This window comes from Thunnus albacares, chromosome 11 (assembly GCF_914725855.1).
Source record: "Thunnus albacares chromosome 11, fThuAlb1.1, whole genome shotgun sequence".
Classification (NCBI taxonomy): Eukaryota; Metazoa; Chordata; class Actinopteri; order Scombriformes; family Scombridae; genus Thunnus; species Thunnus albacares.
Window position 1 is genome coordinate 33,553,221 of NC_058116.1, and position 25,097 is coordinate 33,578,317.

Genomic DNA, 25,097 nt, shown 5'->3' on the forward strand with positions numbered 1-25,097 from the left:
TGTTATCACCAAAGCATCAAGGTCACTCATGAACTCAGCAATAATGACCAAATGGTTGAACATAATTAAAAAAATGAGGTGGAGTCTAGAAAATAAGCTCCACAATAGGAGGGGTTATGAAGGAGGGATATCATGTTTTATGATTTTGCATTGGGTTTTTTCTTTGTCCCGGAATAAAGGCCTCGGTTCGCTCTGTATCTTTTTATATGCACAGTAAACCTATTCACATTGAACTCTACGAACTCTAAGAGTCTTTCTCTTATAAATTTTGAGTTTAATACTAAATTGTGGTGGACCTGAAGATTTATTGGCCCATTTGAAGATTTTTCACAACAGCTTGGTCTGATGAATCATGTTTTCTTTTACATCATGTGGACAGCCAGATGTGTGTGCATTGTTTAAGTGGGGGAGAGAAGGCACCGGGATGCATTATGGGAAGAAGGTACGCCAGCGGAGGCAGTGTGATGCTCTAAGCAATGTTCTGCTGGGAAACCTTGGATCCTGGCATTCATGTGGATGTTACTTGTACCTGGTCAGGGCAGGGGCTGAAGTTAAAATAAACTTTACCCATTTACTCTTTTAACAGGATCAACTTTATTGAAAAAATAACACTTTGATTCAGGAGGAAGGGGTTCCATAAATGTGTATTTCTCTGCTTCTATAATGTGTTTTAATGTAATGATGCTGCTTCTTTCCTTACTTCATTCTTGTTGTTGCTCCAAATGCAGCCTTTAAAAACTCTAAAACTATCATGAATCCTTGTATTTACTGTGTTCCTGTAATTCTTTCTGTATTTGATCGACTGCCTGATCATTCTTTGGACAGGTCAGTAATCCGCTCTTCGTCTCGTGGAAAAGAACGTGAACATCCAACACAACGTTGTCATACATATCAGACCATCTTCTTCCATCAGTTGAATAGTCAACATCTCGGGTGTGATGCATCAGCACCAGGATCACAGGTTTCTCACCACAGGAGCCTGAAACACCAGAGAAGAACATGAGACTTCCTATTCTGGCACATTCATGGCTACATTAATTTATCTTTCCCTCTCAGTTTAAAGATCTTCTATTCTGGCCTTTTTTGACTCATTTTTATAAATACTGAGTCTATTTTAAACATATCTGACATTTTATTCACCAAAAGTTGTTTAGATTTCTCTAAATCCATCTTTCCTTACAGCCCAGACTCCCCTCTGTCCTCCAGCAGGCTGTTTCTGAAGCTATTTACATAAAATCTGCATTATAAATGAGTCCCTACTTTGACTCACTCACAGGGGAGAGTGGATTTGGCTGATTTGATGATTGCCCTGTAAAGTCCCATTGGTGGTACCTAGGCATATTTTAGCAGATGGTTGACACTGTTGTCAATAATGCATGGTTTCTCTATCAGCGTGATGCACCAGCACTGGGTCAGAAACACCAGTGTTTCAAGGACTTTAGGTTGAATGCTGCCTAAGGACTCATCTACCCAGAGAAGCAGAAAAGGGGACGACCCTCCAAAGGAAATGAAGACTATACACCACTAAGAGTAATCAAACAGCCAAAAGTCTCCAGATCTGTGGATGATATGAGATATGATGGGATTGATCACTTCTCTATCCTGTCAGAAAGGCCGATGCAGGATGTGTCAGGATGGACAGACCTCCATCATGTGTCAGAAGTGCAAAGTGAGGCTTTGCATTGTCACTGATCAAACTGCTCACAACTGTTTACTCAGCTTCTATTGCTGATAGGATATTGCTAGTGTAGGGGAGGCTTTGTGTATTTACAGTAAAAATCCTCAATGTCCTTGTTTTTTGTGATTTTATAGCACGTTTGGTAACTGCTTTGGTGTTCTGCACTCAGTGTCGGCAATGGCTGAGAAACTGTAGTAATAAAGACACTCAGACTGCAACTTCTCATATTTTTTCCAAACGAACCATTGTTGTTCCTTCCATACACTTAAAATGCACCACTTCCTGTGCAGCAGAGGATTTCCCCCCTCATACATGTTTATAACAGCAAATGTAAAAACTTTAGTGAAGTCGCTATAGGTTGAATCACTATTGTATGGGATGAATTTAGAGCAAAATGAACATTTACTTGTTATTACTTAAACTGTAAGAAGCCACTGCATTCCACTCTTGTATAAAATGTTGCCACTACAGGGAAGATGGTTGTATAAAAACAAGAATAAGTTGTTTTGTTCATAAATGTTAATAGTTTGTTGCTTATTCAGAGACTAAATTTGTTTGCAGTGTTCAAACATGTGAATAACTATGTTTTGTTCAGTTTTTGTCACTTTTTTAAAATGTTGTTTGCAAAGCATGAAAGAAAGTAGCTAACTAATTATTTATAAAATGTTTAAAAGTTGATGTGAACTATTAATATATACTATTATTATAAAAAGGGGGAAAAAGTTAAATTTATACCTGAAATAGGAAAAGAATCTCAGGAGATACAGAATGTAAATAGGAAAATGAACCTCATATTTTGAAAAACAATATGAAATTTTGTCATTTTAGCCTAGATACATTGGAAAATGGCAATTAATTAGTTTTCCAAAATATTCATATTTGCTTGCACATTTAACGGCTCGATTTGTAGGAATCAGAAATTCCCTCTCATAGTGATACCTGTGGCTGTTAAATGAGCTGCAGTTAACATCCTGTTGCTCGCAGTCACATTGCAAGACTATTGCAGGTGATGTCTTTTTCCTCGCTTACACTTCTAATAATTACATAACAGACCTCTCAAGTGTTTTGCACCTTGTTTCAGCAAATTGATATGTGCGTGCCCATTTAAAGGTTAACAGTTACCAGCATGACATTTCTGTTCAACTGTGAGATGCAGATCTTTTTCATTTAAATAGTGGAATTAAAACTGTGTCTGAATTCACAGGGCAACCTTCTTGTTTTATTTAAATGAAGTTGATTATATTATTATCTGTTATTCACATGGTATATTTATTAGATGTCATTTCAGCTCCAGGCACTGTCCATTTCAGTCTACGGTACGACCTAAACAGCCGGACTCAGAATGAGGTGGCCTCGGTTTGCATGCTTCTCTTCATGTGGGAAAATTTAACATTATTAGATGATAAGAGGTCATATTTATCAGGAATTAAACAAGACTTGTGTTGATATAATTATCTACAGCAGTTTTGACTATAAAAGGAAAAACTGTGAGCGACTGTTCTTCAGTGAACTCGCTGCTCCTCCTGTCATTTAAATCCCGTCTAGACTGACATCCTCGTATTTTAAAGGTTTTTACTTCTGCTGCATTTTATCAGCTCAGGGTGAAATTTGACTTTTGTGTTAAAATATTTTTGCTGATCTGACAGATGGAAACATGCTAACAGCAACATATCGGCCTGTTTGAGCCACGATGACGACAGAAACAAATAAAAGCATCAGGAGAGCAAAACCCCATCAAAGCTGATCAGATGTGCTGCTGTAATGTCAGCTACAGGTTGGTGCTGCTGTGTACTGCTGAATGTCCATCTCTGTTACAGACCAGATCCATGGTTCACTCATTTCATTCCCCACCTCCCCCTGTGATGTTCATCCTGACTGAAAGAAGCTTCAGACTCAACATGAACTCTGGTTCTGAGTGTTGATCTGCAGAATCTGATCTGAACATGATGTCTGAGCTGCACAGATTTCAGTCAGAACAAGTTAGAAACAACAAGTCTTTCCTTCACCTTTAATGTCTGTCATGGCTGCATTCACATCTGATCCAACACGAGACGTGATTGGACAGAAGACGATAACCACGTGGCTTTCCTGCAGGTCTCTGGTGGTTTCAACATTCTTCACTTTGTCCAGTAGGACTTGATGGGCTCCAAAAGTTTTACCAGTAACCACCGAGTACACCTTCACCTTTGCTGAAAGATCAACACATTGTTTAAGTTTATACATTTGCCAAACTTACATGAACCTAGTAGAGAAATACACATCATCATCACATATTTTGTTTGTGAGTTGTAATCTGTAAAACTGTCAAATGAATAAAGTGAAGAGAAAAGAACATGATTTCCCTCTGAAATGTAGCAGAGCACAGGTAATAAAAAACAGCATCAAATGGAAATATTCAAGTAAATGTACCAAAAAATTGCACTAAATGAAATGCCACCATTAGAAACATAAATCTGATCAAATTATGTGTGAAACAGGTTTCTGTGTAAGAACTGTGAAAAAAAGTTCAAATAGTTAAAAAAAATTCCCAAAGACCAGAAATGATAGATTCCTGTCTTGTACAGTCGCACTGCCTCTGAGTGTAATCAGATACTCATGAAATCTATATGTAACAGTATATTCACAGGAGTCACATGACAAAAAATACAATCACCTCCATCAGGTTTCTGCTTTGGAGATATGAGATGTTCCTTTGAAAGATCAGAGTGTTTCTCCAGATCTGTGTGGTTTCCTGGGACCTCGATGATGTCTTTCACAAAGCGTTCAGCATCCACAGACAGAACAGAAAAAAGTGTGTTAAAGTCTCTGTTACAGCTGCAGTTTGTGAGTGTGTGTGTGTGTGTTTTTTTTGTTCTTACCTGTCCTAAATTGCTCATTAGGACTTGTGAAAATTATTAGGACCAGGTGGATAAAGTCCTGTAGAGATGAGCAGACTGTGCCAGTGGGCCAGTCAGCAGCTTTCAGGCTGTGTGTTGGTTGTAAACCTTTCTTTACTCCAGCTGTGGTGTACTGGGGTCGGTGACTTGTGTTTGTTAGTGTTGTGTTGTAGTGTTTGTTTGCTTGATTTTCTTTGTTTAACTAGTTCAGCTTTCCTCTTGTATAGAGAGTAGGTTTCAGTTATTGTTTTGTGGTCTTTTGTACATTTGACTTACATTGTTAATAAATTCTTGGTTCATTTATATACTTCCATGTCCTTACTTCTTTGTCCCTGGGTCAATGTTTTTATGTTAGACTCTTCATCGCCCAGATCAATTCTGGGGACCTAACAGTCTCTTTTTGATAAAGTTACATAGCTTATTATTACATTCCTTTGATTGTGTTACAGAGTGGAGCTTCGTCCCTCACAGATGATCTTTGTTTGAGTACAGACACACAAACCAACAACAGACGAGTTTCATTTTGTCATCAAGTGACTCACAGAATTAATTAGTGACAGCTGACCTGCATAGCAGTGGAAACATGACTTCAATACAAATGATGAGTCTGTAACGTGTAAAATTAATGTTTCAGTTTGTTAAATACCTGCAGCATCACACAGCAGCAGAAACAATAAGTAGTGTTTGCATCTATGTAGGAGACACAGTGGCGGTAACCAGATAATCAATAGATCAGATATTGATAAATTCAGTCTATATGTAAAAGTATATTCAGAGGAGTCACATGACATTTCTTCAATGAAATAAAGAAAAAAATTTGATCACCTCCATCAGGTCTCTGCTTTTGGGATATGAGATGTTCCTTCAAAAGTTTAAAGAATTTCACCAGATCTGTGCGGTTCCCTTGGACCTCAGGGATGTCTTTCACAAAATGTTCAGCATCTACAGACAGAACAGACAGATTGTGTTTAAGTCTCTTTTTGTTAATAACAATTACACATCTTATTATTATTATTATTATTATTATTATTATTATTATTATTATTATTATGGCCCTTTAAAGGACAAGTGTGTAGGATTTAGTGGCATCTAGTGGTGAGGTTGCAGATGGCAACCAGCTGTATACCCCCAGCCCTCCTGCTTAAAGTGTATAGGAGAACCTACGGCACATGAAAGGCCTCTCAGGAGCCAGTGTTTGGTTTGTCCTTTCTGAGCTACTGTAGAAACATGGCGGTGCAACATGGCGAGCTCCGTGGAAGAGGACCCGCTCCCTATGTAGATATAAAGGCTCATTCTAAGGTAACAAAAACACAACAATTCTTATTTTCAGGTGATTATACACTAATTAAAACATACTTATGAATATTATATTCTATTTCTGCCAAGTCCATTCCACTAGATGCCACTAAATTCTACACACTGGTCCTTTGATATTGATTATCTGCTAATGCAGAGTCTGATCTGATACTTATATTTGCATAGCAACAGAAGATATTCAATGTTTATTCCATCTGTATCTGACACATTAAAATAACAGCTGTAGCAATAAACTTAGCAAACATTATTTTTCAGGAACTACTTAATCCAAATCCTGAGGGTCCTGAGTGAAAACTATTGATTGATCAGATGAAATGATTGATTTGATGTGAATGACAGTTGAAGTGGAGAATGTGACTCTTGATCCTCTAGAGTGAAGATGTCTCACTCTGTTGGAACTACAGAAACACTCTGATTGTGTTACAGAGTGGAGCTTCTTCCCTCACAGATGATCTTTGTTTGAGTACAGACACACAAACCAACAACAGATGAGTTTCATTTTGTCATCAAGTGACTCACAGAATTAATTAGTAACAGCTGATTGCAATTAATAGTTCAGTTTGTTAAATACCTGCAGCATCACACAGCAGCAGAAACAATAAGTGCTGTTTGCATCTACGTACGAGACACAGCGGCGGTAACTTCATTAATTCTTTAAATCTCCTGATGGTCTTTCTGCACATCCAACAGGTCAGCTGTTACACACAGATTGAAAGTGTTTGTAATAAAGCAGCATTTCTCTGAATGAATCCTGAGCTGTCAGGACATGTTTGTTTAAAGCTGAAAGTCTAAACTGTGTTTCCTCTGGAGACTTTCCTCTGTCTTGTCAAGTTTACAATGACAGTTTTCAGTTTTGCTGCAGAAATGCAATGTCCCACCATATTTGCTGCAGTGATAAACATTTCCGATTACTGAAAGCAGCCTGTCTAATCATTACAGTGAATCCTTAAAAAATCAGATTCCACTGCATGAGACACATTAAAACCTGTTTCCAAGCTGAAACTGAAGTTAAGTTTCTTCTTTAGGAATAAATCCTGTTTCTCCCTCCAGGCAAGGAAACACTTGATATCAGCACCTCTGTGCTCTTTATGAATGCAGCGGACCAGAGCCTAAAGAAGTTGGATACTGTTCACCACTGTGAACATGTTTCATTACTGGCTGTATCTTGTACACTACTGTACTCTATATGCTGCTGCTGAGTGTCCATCCCTGTATGTCCACAGACTTTATCAATGTTTGACTCTTATATGCAACTCTGTCCTTGTGCTAGTTGTTCCTTATCTTTGTTCATACATGTGTAGAAATCTAAATCAATATCACCTGCGTTCTTACAATATTCTACACATGTTGATTCGTTCCGCTATCTCTACTTGCTGGGTCTATTTTTGCCAGACGGACTCACACACACAACAGAAAAAAATTAACTCTTCCAGTGACCCAAATAGACCTATTGGCTCCCCCAAACACTTGCAGGGCTTCTTCTTCTTGTCTTTTAAACCGCTGAAAGTGACACTCAGTGCGTATACACATGAGAAGCTGCTGGCTGAAGCAACAAACATTAACAATAATTGAAGTAATTGTACATACGCATGAAACATTCTTCTGGTATTAAACCTTTTAGTTCCTGTAAGTTCTCCATCAGGTTCTAAAACACAAAACCAGAAGAAGTGAAGAAATGCAAAAAATCTATATGACTCTTACTGATGGAAGCCTAGAGATGACCGAAGAACTGAAGGAGCACAGTTCAGTGAAAACGTTAACATATGAGAGCACAGACACAGATTTGTTACTGAGCAAAAGATTATATAATAAGTTTTAAAACCAAAAAATTCAGTTACATAAAAGATGAGAAAAAGCATCTGAATGAAGATTCAAATCAAAGACAGCAGATTGTGAAAGAATAAGAACCAATCAGGTGAGGAAGCTTAAATAAAACATGTTTGAGAATGAAAAGGTATTAAGAAGATATTTAAATCACTAAGCAAAGTGATGTGGGAACTCTGGTGAGTCTGTGTAAGTAAATCATGCAGCAGAGTTTTAAACTAAATGTAAGACTCAGATTCAGAAAACTATGAGCTGTTTGCAAAGCTTTGATTTGGAGCAAAGACCCGAACTTTGAGTTTTGTTGGGATATAACTGCACGACACTCTGAGGCATCCAGGCACTGATCTCTTTACAATTATACTTAAGTTCTCCTGGTTCAACAAATACATATCATCAGCAGAACAACAATAAGAGCCAAACTGATGGAGAATGAGCGGAAAGGGAGAACAAAACAGGACCCAGGATTGAAACTTGAGGAGCTTCACAGGTCAGATATTGTACTTTTACTCTTTACTTTACAATTTAAGTAGATTTTACAGACAAAACATAAATATTTTTTCTTGAATGGATATCGATATGGTAAATTGTAAAAGATTAAACTTGTTGACAGCTTGAACTGCTGATTTGTCAACGAAGAAAACTAGTACGATGGCCCTGAGGTGCAAAACACAAAAGCATCTGATGAAATGGGAAAGCTAAGGACAATTCTTGTGATTGGACAAAACCCAAGTCAGTTCAGAGTTCACACCTTTTCATTTTACTGTCCACAACTACAACAATAAACAGTCTCAGAACTGACCACAGAACTGAGTCAACACACAAAGTGTCAACAAAAACTCATCTTCACTTTCTGTCTACAAGTTAGAAGGTTACAGAGTGAGATTAACTGGACAGTACAGCAGTAAGATGAATTTTAGAGGCTTTTCTTCATTCAGTCCTTCTGTAATAACGTCCTGTAGGTCTGAGTTCATCACACAGACTCTGAGGACTTTAATTAATGTGGATGATGATTCAGGAGGTCTGTCTCCCTTTGGTTTAGTCCTTCAGCTCCATCTGCCTATTCTGCCTTTCTGTGGAAGTATTTTTAACTTTGCTTAAACACTGAGGCAGCAGTGGACTGTTGCTGACTCTTTTAATATTACCGACAAACCTACAAAAATGATAAGCTGTGGTTGAAAGTAAGTCAGCAGTGAGTTAAAATCCACAAAAATAAAAGCATCAAAATGGTTCATATAGTTAGTTTTTGTTCTCAGCAGAGTGGACAGGACCACAGCTCCCACAGCTCCCAGTACAGTTTCAGTGTTCAGGAGTGAGGAGAGTGAAGCATTAAAGCGAGTTTCACTCACCTGTGATCCGTCTCCAGCATCACCTGTGGACGGAAACAGGTGAGATGAGATGTTGACAGTGGTGGAAGAAGTATTCAGTACCAATACAGCAATTTAAAAATACTCCATTACTACACACCGATTTATTATACAATTTGGGAACCTCTGGTTTAATCTTAAAAATGTTGCATGATTTATAAGTTTGTTATTTCATGTAAAATTGATCTCAGAAGTAAGTACAGCTGTCAAATAAATATAATGTATCAGAAGTATCAAGGAGCAAAACAGAAGTTTAAGTAAAGTTCAAGTCCTCCAAATTGTATTTAAAGGACAGGTTGATGTTTTTACGAGTCTGTCTTAACAACACCACAATGTAAAATTTGAAGCTTAAGATAATGTGAAGCTTGAGAGAAGAGAAAACTTTGAATGTACCTGTAGGCTGGTTTCCAACCGTCAATAAAATCCAGAGAAAAACAAGAAGAAGAGGAACAACACGAAGGGCAGAGAAGTGCTGCTGTGCACTTGTATCTTCAGTTTTTGAACAAGAAGAGCAGAGAAACACTGCTGTTCTCGGGGTATCTTCAGTTTTTGAAACAGGAGAAGAGAAACTCTGAGGTGAGTTTTGGTGATTTGGTGATCTTTGCAGTTTGTGTTTTTGGGAACTCAGTCTGTTGGTGTATTGGAGTTGTTCTCCAGCTGATCTTCTTGTCTTCAGCCTATCTGTTGTGGTGTGGAAGAAACAAGTGAAAAAAATGAGAGATCCTGAAAGCAGCGAGTTGTGGTTCACAGCTGGCAAATTGGACATAAATACAGCGTTTGCAGCTCAGTAGAAGAGCAGCTGTGAGAACAACAAAAACCAGCTGACGAAGACATCAGTGTGTGAATAAATACATGAATGTGCTTCAGTCTGTAACATGTGAATCTACACACGACTACCAGAATGTTTCCCTCCATAAGAAGATCTGGAGAAACAAACAGCTGGAAACTGTGATGTTTGGTGAAGGTGTACAATCCCATGAGATCACTTAAACACTTCAATAAATATATTCATTCATTCTGCTGAAAGTCTCTTACCTTGTTGACCCTTCCTGTTGGATTCTGGACAAAAACATAAAAACAACAAGCAGAACTAGTTTCATTAAAGCCTTGAACACGACCATCATCAGATATAAATACATCCATAAATGTGATATGACTCATTTGTTGAGTCCAGATTAACCAGGAAGAATGGTTTTATTAAATCTGAATGTTGTCTTTTTCAAAAATGTTGAAAACAGGGCTAGATTAATGAAATTTAAAAACTGTCTACCATTGTCTACACCATCCATATTTCTCTTTATCCCACTCTAACTGGCATCGCCCTTTTATAGTAACTCTCTCACACTCGGCCATTATCACCCTCATATGTACCTGTTTGATGTGTCTCCTTATATATACTGTGCTGGTTCAACAATTCTAATCATTGCAATACTGAATGTCCGACTGAATCGTCAATTTTAATCTCTCACTGCAAAAAATGCACTAAGACAACTGAACACTTTGGCGTTTAATTTTCATGGACGTGATGCTGAAAGATGGCAACCTCCAGGGCTGAAAAATGAAAGCAATGCTGATTCCTGATGAACCCCAGAAAATAAGTCTGGAGTAGGCTATATCTAGTTTTGTATGTAAAAATATGTACTAGAATACACAATAATTACAAAATGTGTTACTATGCACAGATATTATATACTGTGTATTTATCATTGATTGAAATATTCGTTTTTAGTTAGTTATTAGCCTACTTCCACTTTTTTTTTGCTACTGAGAAAATGGGCCTACTTCACATTAAATTAATCATGCAGGGAATGGTTCACATTTCTATCATTGTTTCACCTGCTGGCCTGCTGGTAGTCTGAATCCTGCGCTCCCCTTAGCTGCCCTCAGCTCTTTATCTCTCTGTTGTACCCAGATAGCAAAGGTTGTTAATTCAACATTGAGTTATGGTCAAAAAGGCTGATTTTTGGTTAAGGTTAAAATCCATGTTGTATCAACCTTTTAATAGTTTAAATGTTGAAAAGATGTAATTGAATCAACATTGTATTATAGTTAAATTTCATGATTGAAATGCAAACATTTAATCAATATTGTCTCAAAATCCTGTACATGCATTTTTTAAAGTAGAGTGATACCATTTTATGGAGGGGTGGGGGGCTCATATATTCTAAATTAAGCACAATAAGCTGAGGACAATGGATTGTGATTCTATATTATGTGCAAATCTTCTTCGGTATGAGCGTTATGTGTAATGACAAAAACATCTAAGAGTCACCTTTGGACAGTGATTGCAAGGAAGGAAGAGATTGGAAAGGTCCCCCTGTAAGAAGTGTTCAATAATTTTAAACTTAGCCGTTAATGTCCCTGCCAGGGTGCCACCATCTGCCCTGCTGCTTCTAAAGCCTAGTTCAGATCAATGATTCGTAACTAGACAAAACGGTTTTAGAATAATGCAGAGAAAACTGCAGCGATGTGAACTGGTTAGTTTCAGAGTGTCTGAAGCTCTTGCCTGAGGTCTCAAAAGACCTACCTTGTCAAATCACCAAGTGCAGTTTTAGAATGTAAGGATGTAGCTATTTCAGGAAACAGCACAGGCCAGAACAAAAACATGGCCAAAACATTTTTTTTTAAATGTAGCTTTGTACTTTGAGTTACATCGTATTTGTATGAAAAGTGCTATACAAATAAAATCTGATTGATTGATTGATTTTAGTACCAACAATAATCAACAGACAAGAAGTTGAAGTTTGTAAGTTTAGCATGAATATTAACATACATATGCTAAACTATGACAGAATCCCCACAGATGGTTATCACATAATATTAACATTTGATCTGTTCTTCTTGATGGGAGACTGATAACACTAATATCACATATGCCTGACACTGTCAAGGTAAATATTAAATATTATATCCATTATCAAAGATTTTGAGAAATATGTTGCATTCTTAAAAAATGTTATCAGATAGAAACCATTCAAAATTATATTGTATTATGACTCTTTTCTGTAGCCTTAATTAAACATACCCGCTTCTAGATAACTTGATTTAATTGCTTTGTATTTCTCCTCTCAGCTCCTGAATGTGAGTTTTTTACTGTATTTCACAGTGACACTGTTTGGTTGGTCCAACTATTACTTCAACTTATAGTCGCTTTATTATGCCAGTATTTGTATTTGCATGAGTGACAGGAGGTCCTTATTCATCAACAGTGACCCAGTGAGCTGTGATAAACCTCCAAACTCTTGTAGTCTTAACAGGTACTGTGACTGTGACGGAAAGCGGAACACAAGTAGCCACCCGACCACTTGCAAAATACAAAGTAAAACAATATAGGATATTGTTCCTCATTTCCTCCATCTCTTCCCTCCTATAATATAGGAAAGGTTTAGATTACTCTGAAATATTACATTTGTAGTTTTTAACACTGACCAGCAGAGGGTACAACAAAAATGAAAGTCTCTACAAAACCAAAGTATGGTGGTTAGTCATAATTATTTGCTTGGAATTTATGTAGATATTGCTACTAGTACAGAGTGGGCCTAGTAAAAATACCACTTTTTAAACTGCAAATCATGTAAAATATAATAATAATTATCATCATCATACAATAAAAAATATAAAAGTAGCTTTGATGTAGCAAACTACTTTAGCCATGCTGCTGCAGCTTAGCTTGCTACATTTCTCTGGGGAACAGCTTCAGTGTAGTGGAGCTTCATTTAATGTTGAATAACTGGTAGCTTAGCTCACTACACTTTCCAAGTAGCTGCCCAACACTGCTTGTTTCTCTCAGCACTACCCTCTGCTGTTGGAGTAAGTACTTTTTTGTTTGTTTACTTTTCATTGATGTTGTATATGTAATGTCATTGGTGTCAGAATAAATGGCAAGCCCCCCTTGTGTCCTACTGTAGCAGTTTATATATTAGGACACAGTTTGACTCATAGATGTGTACATGTTATCATTATTTAAATGAATGACACTGCTATATTGAGTATGTTATGTTTGTGTTCCTCCAGCACTGACAAGCAGCACTGATGTAAACAAAACCCTTGCAGCATCAGAAAACAGAACCCGACCAATATAACAGCAAGAAAGAGGTCTGATTCAGCAAAAAAGTACCCTGCTCTCACAAAACCTAAAGATGGATACCTAACTACAATTACCATACCTACTACAATGTCCATTCTGGCATCTCAGCAATCCCAACTCACCATGGGCCTGGACTGTAGCTAGCAGCTGGCTAGTTTCAGGCTGTTCCAGGTCTTTGGTTCGACTGACAAACACATGAAGTGAGTTTTCAGCAGTGCTGGTCAGCACTGCAGCATCTGAAAAAGTCAGAAAGTCAAGGACCCATTAAACACTCCAGTGGCATAAAATGTACATTTTGGCATCACAGTCTGGCTTAATTGTCTTACATAATAGAATAATATGATAAAATCCAAACATACCATCTCTTTGGATTTTAAATGGCAAAGCTCTCGGACCGGTTGTGGGCTGCTTCAGGTTTTTGATTCTGTTTGCAGGATTACAGGAAGACGTTGAGGCTTCAACACAATCGGATGACAAGGGAGCATCTGAAAGGATGCGATAAAGAGCCTGAAGACACTTTCAGCTGTATGGTGCAAGAGCAGGTAAGTCATGTCTATTTAATGAGCTTAGAAAAGTCCAGTTTTTTAACACCATTACATAAACTTTTGTACAGTTTTGGTTGTTGGTGATATCAGTTAACTTTTATGGATATTATAACCACAGATGTCTTAAAAAGACAAAAAAAAACCCCAAGAACAACAACCAATCTGAATGATTACAATGTTCCTTTGCAGTGTAAAAAAAAGAGAAAAAATTCATTTTTACCCATCTTCCTCTTCTTCACTGTTAGATGAGTTTCATCTCTGGGTAAGAGGCGCTTCTTTGGTGGTGAAGTCTTCGTCACAGGGTTAGTAGCTGTTTGTGTATTTAACAAAAGAGAAAAAAAGCAGATACAGTATATTCAATTTAATTATTATGTGTGTCAGACAAGACAGACTAATAGGTGATTCATTCCCCAGTGCAGACATCAGATCACAAGGACTCCTAGTCCTCATTAAAGCATTAAATCATGGCTCTACAGTGCAAGTGCTTCACTCACATTTGCCCCTTAAGATAGACATGTGCGAACGTGAACAAGACTAAGTCAAAACCTTGTATATGACTGGACCATATATGAACACTAGAGGGATGGATACAAAAGCGGCAACACGTGGCAAAACTAAGCCTCCATGAAGTGTGCCAGGCTTTAACTGAAGCCAATTTGACATAGGGTCTTTCGCAATACCTAGAAGTTCGGACTTGGCAAGTTCAACTTGGGAGAACAAACCTCCAAGGACGGGACAACACAGTACGATCATTCTGCAACTGAAACAGCAGTGTTCCTGCTGAGAGATGCAGTAAATTATGTTATTCAGTCTGTAATGTAGCTATAATAAAAATCCAAACTGTTATGTAGCTTAATGAAATAAAACAAAATTTAACAAAGACTGATCTGTTCATTTTAATACATTCATATATATGCAAATGTGGTGATATCTGTACATATGCAGCGCTGTTGTTCTGTCCAGTAAAACCCATAAGGCTTCACTTTACATTCAGACAAACTAATGTGACAGCTATGATTGTTAGATTTCATTTGTGAGACCAACATTTATCTTCCAAAAGGAATTATATCGTATATCAAAATGCTGCAAAGACATTAGATCCAGCGGTGAATGAGCAAAGAGGTGGTCGGCTGGTCTCACCCAGCCAGCGGTGCTGAAAGATCTCCAAAAATGTTGCAGTAGATTCACAGAGAGGTGTTATTTGCATAAACTGACCACATTTTGGGAATCTAAACGGTTACTTTAGAAAATACTAAAACTTAATTAAGTGACATATTAACAGTCCTGCAGTGAAAATTGCAACAGTTTTTAGCCTGACTCAAAATCTCTGCTATCTCTGCTGATTGGTGCAAAATGCATTCTGGGATACTTAGCTGTCCAAAGCTTCGGCCGACCAATCGTGTAACTTCATCAGTCAGTCAGTCAGTCAGTCAGTCAATCAGGGACAGACATTTGCGTTTGTAGTGTTGGTCCCTGCGGTCCAGCCAAAAACTAGTCAAAGTATAGTCAAGCAAGTCTCAAATTGATGATGCTATCTCTGAGCCTGACAAGCACATGCAAGGCCTCTCTTCTCGCCATGCAGCTCTCCTGCTCCTGCCTCCGTCTCAGACTCACCCTGGTTAGCAGCTGTCTCCTCAGCCTGCTGCAGCACTTTCTTCTTCTTCCTCTCTTCTTTCTGTTTTATGGCGGGTAGCAATCAGCATTGAAAGGGCGTTACCACTACCTATGCCAGCTATGTTAGAATAAATTAACGTTATATAAAGACCGATAGCAACACCATTTGTCCAGGAGCTTATCAATATTTCAGTACTGACCAGTCATGAACTAGTACCAATTTAGTACCGGTTCTTGATACCCATCCCTACTGATGAGTTATCTTGCATGTAGCCTGCTGCCTGTATGTTAGCTAGCTAGCTAGCTAAGATTTGTTCATGTGATAGCATAATAAAAGTCAATATTGCCTGATGACGCAAATGTAACAAGCTGCGGCAGCAGCAGCACCAGAGAATTGTGACTGGGGGAACTATGGGTGGGCAGGATTGTTTATAGGGTGTTAATGAATTTTGATGCAACAAAAGAAAGACGAGATTCAATGATCCTGGGCTATTAAGCACAATTAATTCCGTGAATTTAGAATGAACAAATCAAATGCATGCAAAAAGTTTACGACAACAAGCACGAACAAACAATCACAATCCAAATCATAGTCACCACAGAAAGTATCTGTGGATTTACAAAACATTGTGGCTGTAAGCAGAAACGACTGGCACTGGCTCGTAGAGTTGAATATGGTAATGCAGAGCCATCTTACGATACTGTGGAAACTCTGTTTAAGCTGTTGTTTCAGAACAATGGATACCTCTCTCCTGTCGGAGCTCCTCTGCTCCTCCCTCCTGTTCGAGCTCCTCTGCTCCACTTTCCTCTGCTCCTCCCTCCTGTTCGAGCTCCTCTGCTCCTCTCTCCTCTGCTCCTCCCTCCTGTTCGAACTCCTCTGCTCCTCTGCTCCTCTCTCCTCCCTCCTGTTCGAGCTCCTCTGCTCCTCTCTCATCACCCTGCCTCTGCTCTACTCTGCATTTAAATGAGGGGAATTGACAAAGGAAAAGGAAAACCTTAATATTAAATATGAGCACTGATGGCAAGACATGATGATGACAAATCTGACAACAGACTGAAAATGCACCAAGGGACAATAAACTTCAACTCGCTAGATCAGATTCAGTTTGGTACTTATATTATTATTATATCAATAAATTACATCATGATTGGATTACCTAGTAAACATATTACAAAAGATACAAACGGCTTCAGCACATGTACCTAGCTAAGCTAGATCAGTAGTGATGTCTGACGTACCTTTTGTTGAAGTGTGTAAGCTTCCTCCTCTTTACTCCACTCATTTCTCTCTCCTGTCCAAACTGCTCCGCTCCTCTCTCATCATCTGCCCTGTCCTGCTCATCTCTGCATTTAAATGAGGAGAATTGACAAAGGAAAAGGAAAACCTTAATATTGAGTGAAAGCACTGATGGCAAGACATGATGATGACAAACCTGACAACAGACTGAAAATGAACCAAGGGACAATAAACTTCAACTAGCTAGATCAGAAGTGATGTGTGACGTACCGTAAGTGTGTAAGCTTCCTCCTCTTTGCTCCACTCATTTCTTTCTCCTGTCCGAGCTCCTCTGCTCCTCTTCTCCTCTGCTCCTCGGCTCCTCTTCTCCTCTGCTCCTCTTCTCCTCTGCTCCTCGCTCCTGTTCTCCAAAAATATTTTAAAAATAAAATTTTAACCCAAACCATGATCTTTACCTAACCACGCAGTTTTTGTGTGTAAACCTAACCAGACCTTAAGTCACATCATAAAACGTAATTATTTTTAAACAAGGACATGTGTCACGTTTTTTTTTTTTTTTTTTTTACAGCTCTGGCCTACAGAGTTTGGATGATATGGAGATTTAATTTTGTCTAACTTTAGCAGTTATGGGCTGCTTGAATTCATACAGCCTCATTTTTTTTCCTTCAGAGGGGCAGCTCAGCCAAAGTGGTCAAATGGGCTGCTGCTCGGGCAGCTTTACTCCGGCCTTATGTACATTCTTGCATTAGAGTCAGACTCAGGTCCACTGAGGTATTTATCACAGTGCTGCAGCACCACCTGCAGGTGACACTTGATACGTGCATGTGGCCTCTAAAATTCAGCTCACTGAATCATATGGAAACAAATCTTTGCCAGAATAATTTGAATTATATCAGCAACTGAATTGAAATGTATACAATACTGAATACTACATGTTGACATTTAAATATAACTGAATTTATTGCACTGACATATTCTATATTCTAGCCAGGCTGCGTTGATGGAACACCCCCATGTTACGCCTAAATCCCACCGCCTGTCAGACGCGACTCTCCGCTCCGCTGTGCTGAAGAAAGGTGCCTCGTCTATTTTTGACGGAGATCGCGTCAAGCAACACAGAGCAGATCAAGCTGGACAGGAAGTCAGACACAGAAACAGCATCGAGCATCCGGTCAACAGTGATGTTTGAACGCTTCTCTGTCAGAGAGACTTCCAACACGGCTCAGTGTGTTTCTAGGACCTCTCACCCCTCCATCAGTCCTTCCTTTTACTGCCAGCAGGTCGATGCTACAAAGTCCCAGAAAAACATCTACAAACATCTTTTATTCCCTCTGCGATCATCTCACTGAACAAACTAAAACAGACACTGTTCTCTGTCCTGTTTAACTCTGCTCTTGTCAGTTGTAGTTTTAACTGTTTTGTTTTTATCTCTTATCTTTAGTGTGATAAAAGATTCACAGTATGTCCATATGATCAATAAAAAGAAACAGTTTCCTGTTAATGACGAAACAAACGTTTGAATAATCTCATAACTAAAATCCTAAAAGTTAAAGAAACTGTAAAACAGCTCGTCGTGTGACTTCATTAACATAAAAGCTTCATTAACCACAGATAGCATGTAGTGCTAACATGCTAACATCATGCAGCACATGAAATAAATAAACCGAGGAGAGAAATCTTTACCTGCAGCTTTCTGTCACTCTGCTGGTCTTCTTCTTCTGCAGCAGCAAAGTGGAGACAAACACGAGTCGTATAAACGTTCCTCCTGCTTTAAGTTTCAAAAAACATTTGACTGACAAGAAAAGCAGCAACTGCTTTCAGACCGTCAGTGTGACTTTCACTTTCACTGTGTGTGTGTGTGTGTGTGTGTGTGTGTGTGTGTGTGTGTGTGTGTGTATGTATGTGTGTGTGTGTGTGTGTGTGTGTGTGTGTGTGTGTGTGTGTGTGTGTGTTGCTATCTTTGAGACGACAGTTTGAGGCTTAAATCCCGAACGGTTTGAGTGTAGCCCGAATATAAAAAACGCAATGTGTATGACGCCGTTTAGCCGGCTCTCAAATTCAGAAATAACGTAACTTACGTAGACTTTCATCACTGTTAATCAGACCTGCTTCCTACTGCAGTTTCTGCCGTAGCTTCTAGGAGCGCTCGTTTGAACACTGTGTCCTTGTATGAGACCATAGACTGCAATAAATATGAATGAGACACGGAGACGTTACTGTTAACACGGACCAACAAACCACCAGCAGCTCCTGCTACGAACCCTCCGTGCTGAAGCCAGCAGGCAGGCTAGAGCCGCTTGAATAGACGAATGAATCATAGTTCAGAGGATCATATTTGACATGAAGATGTACGGCATCAAATAATAATGTCAGACCAAACACAACAAAGCAAGTAGCTAGAAAAACTCTTCAGTGGAACTAAAGTGTGTTAAATTGACATTAGTGTTGTTTTAACCGTCCAGTTTATCTGCTGCTGCTTTACATTACAGTGATGTTAATGTAGCTGATAGTTTGGATAACTTGACTACTGATGTATTCACACTGTGTGTCGTTTGTCCACAAGTACTGTAATTAACACCATACAAGTTAAAGTTCATGCTCCGTCAGATTTTAAAAGGAGGTTTTTTATATTTTCAGACTAAGTGAAGGAATCAGAAGTGAGGAAGAACCACATGATGTAACTTAATGGTGTTGAAAGAAAAACAATGAGAAAGTTAAGAACTGATTCAAGAGGGAAGAAGGTGCACCTGATTGAAGATTTAAAGAAGTTTGAGGAAAGAGAAACACATAGAAGCAGCCCAGACGTCAGGTGATGGAGACACATGAACACATTCAAAGCAGGAGGCAGAACAAACTGGTCTGACTTCTACATGTATGTAGATGAATTACTGTTCTGTAAATATTTTAAAAAGCACAATCTGTTATCCAAATGTAAACTAAAGGACAGTCTAACAAACTAAAGTCAAAGCACGATATCCAAACCTGCTATGAAAGGACTTACAGATCTTTTAATACGGGTACCAACACTACACAACAACTCTGACATGTATCTTAAGCTGTTAAAAGGTTGTTGACCTCAATTACCGTTGTAAACACTAAAACACTAAAACTGACAGATAGTTGCAGTTATTAGGAAACAAAATGCTGATTCATCATTAACCTGACTGATTCATCTATCAGTCCAACTGTTGTCTTGATTTGGTTTTAAGTTTGAGTAAATTAATCCCCCATAAGTCAATTTTGTTATTTTGTTTATTACAAACATTGATCTATATTCAGGGGAACAGTGGTGGAAAGTAACTAAGTACATTTACTGAAGTACTGCAGTTAAGTACAATTTTGAGGTACTTGTGCTTGAGTATTTCCATTTGATGCTACTTTATACTTCAGCTCCACTACATTTCAGGGAAATATTGTACTTTCTACTTCACTACATTTATTTGACAGCTTTAGTTTCAGATGATGATTCTTCTCAGATGATTTGACACAATGGATAATATAACAAGCTTTTAAAATACAACACACTGTTAAAAATGAAAGCAGTGGTTTCTAACCTTTTTTGGCTTTTGATGTCTTACAAAAAGCAGTATGTACCCCTCATGACCCCTCAGATTTATCTGCTGACCCTTTGGAGGGGCCCGACCCCTAGGTTGGGAACCACTGGACTAAACTAGCTAACTGTATATAAAGTAGTGTAAACTAGCTCCACCTCCAGCAGCTACAACAGTAACATGCTGCTCTAACACTGATGCTTCACTATTAATAATCTAATGATGTCATATATAATAATATATCAGTCAGAGGGACCAAACCACTACTTTTACTGCAATACTTTAACTACATCAAGCTCATAATACTTATGTACTTTTACTGTAGTAGCATTTTTCATTCATCAGATAAGGAACCCCTCCTTATCTGATCCTTCTGTTTGCAGGAGGTTGTTTAGATGGACTGGTCAGTGAGGAGTTTGGGACTCTCACTTATATGTTATTGGCCAGCATTCCTGGAGTGTTGAAGAAAGAGCTGGTTGGTTGTTTAAGGTTTGTGCTGTCTGCCTTCAAAACATGCAGGGGTTTTACCCTACAGCACGCTATCGTAAACTGAGAGGTGAGCTATGGATGCTGGTCCTGTGCAGTGAAAACAGAGCTGACACTAAGCAGACATGAATCGTCCTCCCCCTGGACAATGTGCAGGCGTGAGGTATTATTCCCCAGTGAGGATATAACGCTGCTCGCCACCATCATGGCCAACTGAAGTTGGCAGTGGATTTCCGAAGGTCAGCGATGTTGCAGAAACAGATGAGAGGTTGTTGTCGTCATCTATCAGTGAAGCTGCTGAGACAGTCTAAGCCAAGGCATCCGGCGGTGGCGGAGGCCTGGGCGAAGCAGGGGACTCATCCTCGACGCAATCTTGAGCTCTGGTTTGCTCTTGACGCAGTGGAGTGAGACGTGACGTATACTGTGTGAGACACACATAATCAGTAGGTGCGTCCTGATTGACTGGCTATGAGCATGCAAATTTCAGTGAGTGATTGTATGCGTGTGATTGGCGGAGTCCAGTCCAGTAGAGGGTGGAGCCTGTGTGAGGTAGAACAATAATTATACACAAAACATGAAGCCCAGAAACACACCCTGACCATGTTCATCAATCATGTTACAGCATCATGGACAGACGATGACCTCACACATTTAAAATGAATGATGACAGGACATTAGATTTTATGTTTATGTATTTCTTATATTGTTCATTGCATATATAGAAATGTTGATATTTATTTATCAACATCTAGCAGTGCAGAAGCTGAAGCAGTCTGTATTTTAAATCACAGAACTGAAAACAGCTTCACTGGATAAACCAACAATATCAACTATCAGTCAGTTTATATTATATTTACATTTCAAATATAATTAAAGCTGCAAGCAGCAATGATTGGGCCCTCACACCTTCGTGGACTTGGGGAGTGCTGCAGTTTAAGTGCTTTTATTGTGGGCATGCAGATGTGTTCAGTACTGGGCTTTTTTCAAACGTTGCATGAACAAGTTAAATATCACTTCCTCTGTCCATTATGTGGCAGTAGAGAACACCCACTAATTATACATCATGTTGCTGCATAATGTGTAGACCACACCATGTAAATCCCATGTAAATCGGATGATGTTTTTCATATAAGACTGACTTCCTGTTGTCAGGAGGTGGCGCCATGACTATGAGTTAACCTTGACACATAGATGTGTTCAGGTTGGGACTCTTATCAAGCATGTGAAGTTTGGTGCAGATTGGATGATATACGTTTAAGTTATGGCAACTTCCTCTTTCATGGCGAAACATCAAAGTTCACCGCATCGCCATGGCAATGGTGTTCAATGAAAACTCAAGATTTTGATAACTTTTCATAACAAAGATCTTTAGAAGACACTGACCAAATTTGAAGTCGGCCGGGTAAAATGTCTAGGAGGAATTTTTTAAAAATACAACGCCTGCAAATTGGAAAAAAGTAAATTCAAAATAGCTGACTTCCTGTGGGATTTATGGTATAGCTCCAAGAGGCTTTTTTTGTGTGTGTACATGATATATGTGCCTACCACATTTCTTTCATCTACATGGAATTGAAAGATGGGGGCTTCAAATTTGACCAGCAGCACAAGCCTGTACTGCAGTAACTGGAAACGTGGCACTTAGCTAAAGCTAATTAGCAGCAAGATGCCTCCCTTTTCCACGGACAACTACCACAGACTTCTACAGAAGATTGCAGTGCTGGAAACCAAAATTCACCGGTTGGAAGTGAACATTGAAGTGAATGGACTATGTGGGAATGACACCACCTTACTATGGATTCAAAACAGTGGACAAGAGCATGCTAACACACAGCTAATTAGCACCACCAATACTACCAAGAAACAGGAGGGCTGTGAACCGGATAATAAATCTACAAGTGGTAGTCCTCCCTGGAACTCTCTTGGAGCAAAGTCTAAGAGTAAATAATTTCCCGGGAAAATGGGAGAACCAGTAACAGGCAGAACCCAGTGCCCTGAGATTTGTGATGCGACTGGCTGGCCTGCACTATCATCCAGGCAGAGTGCCTCTTCAACCCCTGTTCTTAGTAGGACACAGCTGTGGAAAGCTGCGAAAGGGAGAGCTAACAACAAACCTCCCCAACAACCGAATGTGCAACTGGAGAACAGATTTGCTCCACTGCTGCAGGACCCTAGATTTCCGTCCGATCTGGATAACCTCTCGTCTTCACACAGCTGGGTAAAGACTGAGAGTAAATCTGAAAATAAAAGGCTACAGGGAAAGCTAACGACTGGGCCTCAAACTCTGATTTTGGGTGACTGTGCTATAAAAGATTTAAGAAGCATGTGCGGTTAAAACACCAAAATACTCTGTTTTCCCAATGATGTGGTCTCTGACATGACTGAGAGAGTCCTGCATATCGTGGCTGCACATCCAAATGTGAAAAACAACATACTGCACATAGGGACCAATGATGTTGTGAAGCAACAGTCTGAAGTGCTGAAACGAGACTTAAGTGATCTGTTGAACACAGTCAGCTCTCTGAATGCTGAGGTGTTCGTTTAACAGTGGCCCTGTACCACCAGTCAGAAAACAAGTCGAAAGATTCAGCAGATTGTTGGCACTGAACACATGGTTCTCAACTGCATGTACTGTCCATTCACTGCACTTCATTGACAATTTCAACTTTTTCTGGGACCGCAGACATCTTTTTAAGGCAGATGGACTTTTCCTTAACAAGTCAGGAGTAAAATTGATCATTTTTAACTTATTTTACTTCCTGTGTCACCCATCTGCTCCCCCTGCCAAGGTCAAGAGACAAGAGGAATCAAAACAAGAACAAGAAAAAGACATAACAAAACATGGCAGAAACCCTGAAAGAGAGCCGCCTGAAGAGAGCTTTAAACATGGCAGTCATCAGAGTCGAGAGGAGGCGTCACCACCCCCCTCACCACCTTTGAGGATTCACCCCTTTCACCCCCCCAAACCCTATCCAGATCACTCTCTTCTCCAGTCACCCTTTCTCCCTCCTCCCCCCTCTTGGAGTTCCCTGACCAAATGAAAGAGCTGGTCACTGCTGGGACCAAACTTACACCCAGCCCTACTCCTGTTGGGCCTCAGACCATGAGGTCACACAAAGAAGGCCTACATGTAACCTGTGAGGCCTGACCACGAGGTGCTTTATTATTTTGTTTTCCCCGAGACAAAAGAATAGCGCCAAAAATGCTTACAGACAATGGGGAGTCCATTGCAAACTCCATTTCCAAGGATGCTTTGCGATTTTCACACCTCAGCAAGGAGCAGTTAACATACAGTCTCATTGGCGGAGACGCTCCTGCACAGCGGAGCGTCCTGATGATGCAGCCATGACATCACCGCCCCTTTAAAAACTGAACGTGCCCTGAAGCACACGCCTTTCCCATGTCACTGAGCTAGGGGTAACTCCTGTTCCTCTGTGAGACAGCTGACTAAAGAGTGTACCCCACGCACGTGTTTTCCCCTCATCAAAGACTCCCCTCGCCGGACGAGACCAGACTTCGCCCGTGTTCACCCGAACACATTCCCGGATCCGAGAGAGACCGCTGCTGCAACCAGTGTCCTCAAATTCCCTCGAAGGAAGTAACGCTTCTTCACCGAGTCGAGCCAGCTGCCGTGTTTTTCGCTGACCGTGCGAGAACGGCCACCGTCTGCATCCGAGCCCAGGACAAAGCCGGACATAAAGACGGATTACACACCAACCCTGCTCGCTTTCTGAAGCGACCCAAGTAAGAGGCATAAGTCTGAGCAGAGGCAGTGTTAATTGTGTGTTCTTATCAGCATCAGTTGCTGTTGTTTAGCATTTAGCTCTTAGCTTTTGCTATTGTTTGTTGGGCTGTTGACGGACCGCCGAGTCCATTTTTCTCTGTTTACTCTTAGGAGTATTTTAAGTTTGCTGCCTGTTTAGTTGTGTTCACCACGCTAGACTGTTTTGTGTTTGTCGCTCGGGACTACTGCTGTGTTTGTGCCATCGTGAGTCAGGAAGTAAGTTGCTTTGTCGATCAGAAACCAGACAACGTGCGTTACAGACTGCCTTCTGTATGCGCACTGTCTGTGGACAAAGCCGCTTCTCTCCCTCTCACGATCGCTTTCTCTCCTTCTTCCCTCTCTCTTCTGACTAACACATACACACGCGCGCACACACACATACACGCACTGACATCTTTTGCACATCTGATGGTCAGATAACGTCGGACAAAGCTTCGCTTTGTCTTTCTTTATCCGCTATCGGACAGGTGTGTTTTTCACAGAAGTGGGTGAGTGCGAGACGCCGTCTTGCTTCTGTCTAACCAAGACACCGCCACATTTCTGCCATCTGGTTCTCGCGCGACGTGACTTCCTCCCATAGTCACGTCCGCGTCGCAGACTGACGACGTCAGGCCCTGTCGCCATCTTGTCACACGCACGCTGTGATTAGATGTGTGTGATTAGATTTTAGAATAGTTGTTTATTGAATGAAACATTTGTTAACTTTGTTAATTTTGCCAAGTTTAATAAACACTGCT

At 39.8% G+C, this 25,097-nt stretch overlaps 1 protein-coding gene and 1 long non-coding RNA gene across 3 annotated transcripts; both read right to left on the minus strand.

Annotated features, from left to right (window-relative positions):
- Window positions 1-574: 574 nt before the first annotated feature.
- On the minus strand, window positions 575-16,085 carry LOC122991913. Its single transcript, XM_044365392.1, has 13 exons — window positions 16,051-16,085; window positions 15,306-15,366; window positions 13,912-14,001; window positions 13,506-13,631; window positions 13,269-13,382; window positions 10,095-10,118; window positions 9,453-9,740; window positions 9,042-9,064; window positions 7,459-7,516; window positions 5,380-5,496; window positions 4,332-4,448; window positions 3,685-3,867; window positions 575-979 (listed from the first exon to the last, which is right to left on the minus strand). Exons 3-13 carry the CDS (start codon window positions 13,913-13,915, stop codon window positions 750-752), a joined length of 1,284 nt encoding a protein of 427 aa, XP_044221327.1. The 5' UTR covers window positions 13,916-14,001; window positions 15,306-15,366; window positions 16,051-16,085; the 3' UTR covers window positions 575-749.
- An 86-nt stretch (window positions 16,086-16,171) lies between these two features.
- On the minus strand, window positions 16,172-18,507 carry LOC122991928. 2 transcript variants are annotated; one of them, XR_006405937.1, is made up of 4 exons: window positions 18,226-18,507; window positions 16,813-16,947; window positions 16,545-16,649; window positions 16,172-16,259 (listed from the first exon to the last, which is right to left on the minus strand). It is a non-coding gene; the product is annotated as an uncharacterized LOC122991928 (long non-coding RNA). The 2 variants fall into 2 exon arrangements; XR_006405936.1 differs by having other exon boundaries at window positions 16,813-16,942; window positions 18,226-18,504.
- Between the last annotated feature and the right edge of the window lie 6,590 nt (window positions 18,508-25,097).